At 38.4% G+C, this 6,979-nt stretch overlaps 1 protein-coding gene across 1 annotated transcript; it reads left to right on the top strand.

Annotated features, from left to right (window-relative positions):
* The first annotated feature begins 600 nt into the window (after window positions 1–600).
* tmem130 (transmembrane protein 130) lies at window positions 601–6,619 on the top strand. Its single transcript, XM_085360507.1, has 8 exons — window positions 601–608; window positions 680–762; window positions 848–1,019; window positions 1,110–1,255; window positions 1,670–1,754; window positions 1,925–2,127; window positions 5,988–6,094; window positions 6,479–6,619. Exons 1-8 carry the CDS (start codon window positions 601–603, stop codon window positions 6,617–6,619), a joined length of 945 nt encoding a protein of 314 aa, XP_085216633.1.
* The last annotated feature ends 360 nt before the right edge of the window (window positions 6,620–6,979 follow it).

The raw sequence follows: 6,979 nt of genomic DNA, 5'->3' as shown, positions 1-6,979 counted from the left end.
AAAAAAAGAAAATCAACAGTAAACCTAGCCCTGTAACATCCAGTGTGTCATATCTCATACGTATATCTCGTACGTCTTTGTGATTTGTTTTTGTAACCCTCTTACAATTGCAAAAAAAGGCCAAATGAAGCAAAAATGATACAAATTAACTTCTCTCTTTAAAAAAATGTCAGAAGGTTTGATGAACACTAAAGTTCAAAAAAATAAAAATGAAAATTTTCAGGCAATTATTTCATGCTTCAGTCTTCTTTAGGGTTAACTCAATTTAAGTACTGTCCCAGTAACAAGTCAGTAGTTGTGCAATTTTTGTTGAGCTGATGATAATTTCCAGATCTGATAAACACAGAGATAAACCCACCACATTTAAGAAGTTGTCCCATGTAACTGACAGTAATGTGACCCAGGCCGGAACCACCTACTCAACAGCCGATTGTTGCTCATCATCCATGTGATTGAAACGCATGGTTATGATTTCAAGCCTTTACGGCGCTTATCTCTGAATCTCACTGACCAGAAGTAACAGCCTTCCATCCTTTCTCCCCAATGTCACTCGACTCCTGTTTTCAGAACTAACTTCATACTGTGAGAGGACGAGCAGATATGGACGGGTAAGTCGAACATCCACCACATTAACATCATGAACTGACACGTTTTCAAACTTTCATACGCGTGCTTCCAGAAAACACATCGTGTGGATGTTGATGCTTCCCATACTGGTTCTCCTGGGTGGAACAGAGACTACAGAGTCTTTGATAGATTTGAGTATGTCATCCATTTTCTATCTGTCTCTCTTTTACTGTTCATTCTTCTTGACTCCGCAACTAAATACAGCTTCTCTTTTGACCAGAAAATATTGAAGGGAAGCTTGTTTTCTATCAAATGGAGGGAAATGCCACCTACGTGAGAGACAGAGGTGAACTGGCGTCAGATGTTCCCACAGAGACTATGTTTGAACTCTTTGATCCCCAAAAGAATTTCAGCTCAGCAAAGTTCACCTATACTTGGGACTTAGGGAACGGGTATGATTTCTTACATTTTTAAATATAGATTAAAAAAAATGTTAGAGATGATTTTCTTTGTCTCATATTCTTTTTTGATCTTTGATACAGACAAGTGATTAACGGCACTGAGCCGGTTGTCCGCTATTATTACCCAGAATCAGGAAACTACACAATGTGGTTGAAAGTGGGAGCAAATGTGACCAAATATTCACCTCCGGTGACCAAAGTCTACTCCACAGAGGTTCAAGTGCTTGGTTTGTGGCTTTGAATTCATATATGCATTAATATATTCCTGTATAAATTATTTTCAGTCATTTTCAATAGGAAAAAGCAGTCTGCTGTAGGCTCAACATTTCTGGAAAATTTAATTTGAACTGTGACGTGATGACCTGATGTAACTATCAGGATTCATAAGAAAGCAGATTTGGTAGCAATTCTAAGTTATGGTGGTTTCAAAGTAGTACTTCTTAAACTTGGGGGAGGGAGTTCATGGTGCAGAAGGGGCGTAGATAGAGTAAAATTAAGTTGAATTAATGTGATTTATGTAGGAAAAATTTCCAAAATGCTATCATCTTGATTTTGTGGTCTTTGTGTGGGGAAACTAGAACACTTCTGTAAAGTTTTCCCAATAAAGAACGAAATGACTAATAGCTAAAACTTATTTGTAGATGCCATCAAGAACATCGAGCTGAAGGGGCCATCAGAATATGAGGTGTCACAGGACGCCAGTCTGATTTTTCATGTTGATGGAAGGTGAGCTGCATTTACCAGGAACATTGCTATATATTAGATCAATGCAAGTTTAAAATAGCGTGACCCTGAATAGTGCCCTTTCTTTTGCATTCAGCTTTTTATTTAATATTAATTTTGTTATTGTATTATAAAGAAAAGCTCCTCAACCCTGTGTTTGTGTGTGATTTTAGTCCTCCCTTATGGGTTTGCTGGCGTTTTCTCCCCAACTGCATGCCGGACGTGACAGAGGGCTGCACGCTGACCATGTTGTATGACAACATGTTGAAACTGAACCTCACCTTCGCCTCTGCTGGCTACCACTGTCTGGACATCAGTGTCCGGAACGAAATCAGTAAGCTGCAGACCTCCTTCAGCCTCTACGTCAGGAGAAACAGTGAGTATCCACCCACAACACCAGCAGAAATACCTGCAGACATGTTGCTTTCTGTGACATTAAAGCAGAGGACATAGGGAAGAAGAGAAAGAAAAGACATAAACTGATGTGGCAGCGAAATGCTTTTAGGGCAGAGGATCGTTTAGAGGAAACCTTGTTACAAAATGTGTTGGATAACGTAAAAAAATGCACTGTCATGATATCAGAAAACACAGCTGAAACTCACATGGGAAAAGTGTACGTTCAGTGCTCCCTGCCAGACTTGCTCTGCTGGATTTAATCATTGTTTTTTAACTCGAGCAGTAAACTTTTCACACCCTAACCAAAACCAGAACCTAATCAAAGCCTAACCAAAGCACAGCTGAAAAATACAAAAGAATAAAGAAAGAACAGAAATAAAAGTTAAGAAAGCCGGAAAACTTTGGAAAGCTGGCCCCATTCATCAACATAAGACTGCATCTTCCTAATAGCTTCATTAGTACTACAGAGTACCGAGGAGTCGGGAGATGAATTTATTGGGAAAGTTAGCGGAACCAAGCTACTTGATCATAAATGACACAGAGTAGCTCACGATTCAGCAGCATATTCAGTTTTGAGTGCTGAGAATGGATTCTGCTTAATGACTTCTAAATGCACCTAACAGGAAGCCAACTGACTGCTGCTATAGGTAAACCTGAAGGGCCAACCTGGGAAAAAAGGGGACATCCAAGGTGTTCAGGCCAGCTTTACTAATCTAAAACAAGGGAGGCAGGTTGAAATTTCACATATGATCAAACCTTAAGACTCCCTAATTACTCCCATAACATTTACAATCTGTTTATGCCGCATGACAAATCACTTCACCCTGTGTAGAAAACCATATTTTTACTGTTCAAAAAGTACAACATGGAACACAAAATGCAAAAGCTGCATTTTCCTCTCTTTGTGGCAGCCTGTAGTAAGAGGTTTCATTTTCACTTATTAACTCAGAGTTAATTAAAAAGGTTACCGGATAACTAAAGGAATGGGAGACATAACTGAAACAAAAGCACAGCAAATATTTGATATCTTGTCTGTTTTCTTTTCTGAATGAACTGTCAGAAATGCCAAATATCATCAGTCCCCCGCACCCCCTAAATTTGCAAATTTACTCAATCTACTTTTTACTGTTTTACTTTTTATACATCAATAAAAAGGTTGGGGTGCTGTGTGAAATGTACATAAAAACATAATGCAAAGATTTTTAAATCACATATTCCATTCACACTCTAACATACGGATGTTTAAACTGAGAAAACGCTCAATGTTAAGAAAGATATGAGGTGATATTTAACGTTGGCCATCTTCAACACTGTGTAGAGTTCCGTCTTCTTTTAACAACAGTCTGTAAACATCTGGGAATTGATGAGAGCAGCTGCTGGAGCTTTGGGAGAGGAACATTGCTCCATTCTTGCATTGGATTCTAGCTGCTCAACAGTCCTCTACTCTGTTGCATTCTTTATTTCATTATGTGCCAAATGTTTTTAACCAGTGAAAAGTCTTGACTGCAGACAGGCCATTCAGCACCTGTGCTCTTCTACTACAAAGCCATGCTACTGTAAGAGATGCAGTGAGGGTTTAGCACAGTGTTGTTGAATAAGAAACGCCTTCTCCAAAAAAGACACCTTCTGGATGGATCATATGTTACATACCTTTCAGCACTGATGGTGCCTTTCCAGATGTGCAGCTAACAATTCCATAGGCACTATTGCAGCTCCATCAGAGATGCAGGCTTGAGTGCTGATAACAGGCCTGAAGGTCTCTTTCCTTTTCAGTCCAGAGAACGTGAAATCCATGTTTTACAAAAACAGCTGTCAACTTTGATTTGTATGATGGGCGACACACTGTTGCCTCGCTGTTGCAGTTTGGGACCTTTTGAGTGTGGAGTACGCCTGTTCTCCCTGTGTTTGTCTGGGTTCTGTCCAGGTATTCCAGCTTCCCCCCAGAATACAAAGTTATGCTTCAGTTTAGGCTTACTGATGATTTTAAACTGATCATAGGCATGAATGTGAGTGTGAATGTATGTTTGCCTCTCTTTGTTAGCCAATTAGTCTGTGACAGAGGGGCAACCTGTGTTGGGATGTACCCTGCCTTCTGCCCCATGACAGCTGGGATTGGCTCCAGCCCCCTACAACCCTGAATCAGAGAAGTGAAAGAAAATGGATTTGTCTTATAACGGAGCACTTTTTCACTTTGCTTCAGTTCATGTTAAATGGCTCAGAGAAGATGGCAGCGTTTCTTGATTTGACTTAATTTTTACATATGTCGTCTTCATGCATGATAGAGCTTCCTCAGCCCGTCCAATGATCCTGCCTAAAGACAAGATCTGCATTATGCATAGATTTCTCCAGATTCTCACTATCCTTTAAAGATATTGATGATTCAAAATGTTCACAATTTTACATTGAGGAACGTTCCACAATTTCTTGATGCAGTTTTGGCTTACTGGTGAACCGCTATCAACCTAATTAGTTGCAAAATGTTCTTCCAGTGGTTTCTTTTATTACCACTTATTTTTCCATCCGTTTACTGTTCCGGAACTAACTTTTTTGAGATGCTCTGCTGCGATCAAATTCAAAATAAACCAGTACTTTTAATGAGTTTTATTATGAATAATGTGTGGGTTTATGAGATTTTCAAATCACTGCATTCTATTTTTATTCACATTTTATCCAGCATTGCAACTTTTAACATTTACTAATAAAAATCCTTAAAGCATTTTTGCCTTTTTTTTTCTTTTTCTTTTTTACCATTGCTCCTTTAGCTCATAGAAATTGCACAGAAACTGCACTTTAAATGCGTCATAGCTGGTCCAAACGTTTCAGGTTGTAAACACATTGATAAGCATATTTGGACAATGTTTGTAAATTTCAGATGAATACTTTCACATGCTTTACCTTACTGTGAATTTTGAACTGATGTTCATGTCAATTATTTTCCCTTTTAATGCATTTTTCAATGCAATGTTGGTCTCGAAATTTCTATTAGAAAGATTTTTTAGTAGCCTAAAGTGAACTGCCTGCAGACATCACATGCAAAACCATTTGCAATGTTAATGCTGCTTATTGGTCGTCAGCATCAGAACATATACACTCACACATGCTACTGAACACAATGAAACAAAACTAGACCAGCACCTTTTTTGAAACTGGAGTTGTAAGATGAATTAGCAAGTTTAAGGCCATTTGCAAAGTTCTCTTGGCTCTAAATATGAACTATTTTTGTATTAGTCATCGTGTACCTTCTGCTTTAATAAAGTTTGACTCAATCACAATAAATCTAAATAAACACAGCAAAATCTTTTGAAACAAAGGTCAGCTGTGCTGTGTCATGAGGTGTTTCATGTGCTGTTTAGCTGTGTTAGTTCCACAGACACAGATGAAAGAGTGAAAATGGAGGAATCCAAGCGTATCAGAGTAGGCGGGTCCGAACATGTCTGCTGTCCTCAATCGATTCGTTGTTGTGATTTTACTAAAGTTTCTATTGAGCCAAAATTAGCGTCTGCTTCCTACTTACTCAGAAACACAGATTTTCTGGGACAAATTTGGAACTTTTGACTCAGTTTTAGAGTGTGTTGTGCTACTTAACACACAACAGAGAGCCTCACTTTCTTCTATCATTATACCAAACAGGGTCATAAAGCCAGTAAGAAAATTGTACGCTTGCTAAAACCACCATATTCATTTACAACACAGCATCCTAGCTACAGTGTGTAGCATGGAGAGTAGAGACTCATAGAATAAGTATATGAGATATATTTGTTTCATTTGCTTATAATTGTTTTTACTGCATCTTTAACAACAGACCCACACTCTGTCTGCTTCTTTCTTCCTTAATTATAGATGGTGCTCAAATTTTCTTCATCCTGTCATGTGCTGCCATTCTTGTGGCAACGTTCTCCTTCATCGCAGTCATCGCCTGTCACCCTCATCTTCACAGCAAACTTAAGGTACACATGTTTGTGGTTCATTAACCACATATTAACAAGATAAAGGCACAATGCAAAACCTTCAAAAACCTTAAGGGCCATATTAGTAAATGATTATAAAATTGTGTACTTCATCAATACTGTGTATCCCACTGGTTAGAGTTTAAGCAAATAGCCTGTTATCCTAGTTTTCAGTAGCTCAATGAGTGCCAGTGATTGCAGTTAATTGCTGTGTATGACCACAAGGAGGCTGCCTATTTCCAGAAATAAATCACACTTGAACAACAACAAACTATAAACCACATAAGCTCAGATATTTGAACCTACTTAACTGTGACACTGCATTTTTATCTAAAAGCAACTTTGAAGCTGGCTGATGTTTTTCTGGTAAATGTCATTTTGCAGATTGCTGCTTCCAGTAATGCCGTATTTCTGAAGAACCAAGAATCTGATGGTCAAAGCTTAATTCTTTTAAAGCTCTCCAACATTGAGAAAGCAGAGAAAGAGCCACTCCTGTTGCAATATGGGACTCAAGGCCGCTCTTAACCAGCACACTGCTTCTCTTTCTGCCCTCTTATTGTGGCTGCATACACATGTGTTTGGCAAAGAAAAATCTAAAACTACTAATAACTGTGACCCTGCATATCTTGCATGTGTGATTATAGATATATTTTGCTAATATGTGCATGATCAAGTAGCTTGATATTGTATTTTGAAAAAAGAAGAAGAAATAAAGTGCCTGTATGTATTTAGAACTATCCTCTAAGCTGGGTTAATTGGTGGTTTCACCGCAAATGTTCAGTAGGCTAATAGGTCAAACACTGCGTTTGTCATAAAATAATGATGGCGATCAACTGATGAGTCACAGAACTCAGGTTGACATTCAAATAAACTCATAAAAAATGA

The sequence above is a fragment of the Diplotaxodon limnothrissa genome, linkage group LG8, assembly GCF_057381915.1.
Source record: "Diplotaxodon limnothrissa isolate DT_005_m linkage group LG8, D_limnothrissa_male_GT1.1, whole genome shotgun sequence".
NCBI lineage: Eukaryota > Metazoa > Chordata > Actinopteri > Cichliformes > Cichlidae > Diplotaxodon > Diplotaxodon limnothrissa.
This window is presented reverse-complemented; position numbering and strand designations above follow the sequence as displayed.

Coding starts and splice junctions, on each gene's coding strand:
- tmem130 (XM_085360507.1), top strand. Junction 1,256..1,669: donor CACAGAGGTTCAAGTGCTTG/GTTTGTGGCTTT, acceptor ACTTATTTGTAG/ATGCCATCAAGAACATCGAG. Junction 6,095..6,478: donor ATCTTCACAGCAAACTTAAG/GTACACATGTTT, acceptor GTCATTTTGCAG/ATTGCTGCTTCCAGTAATGC.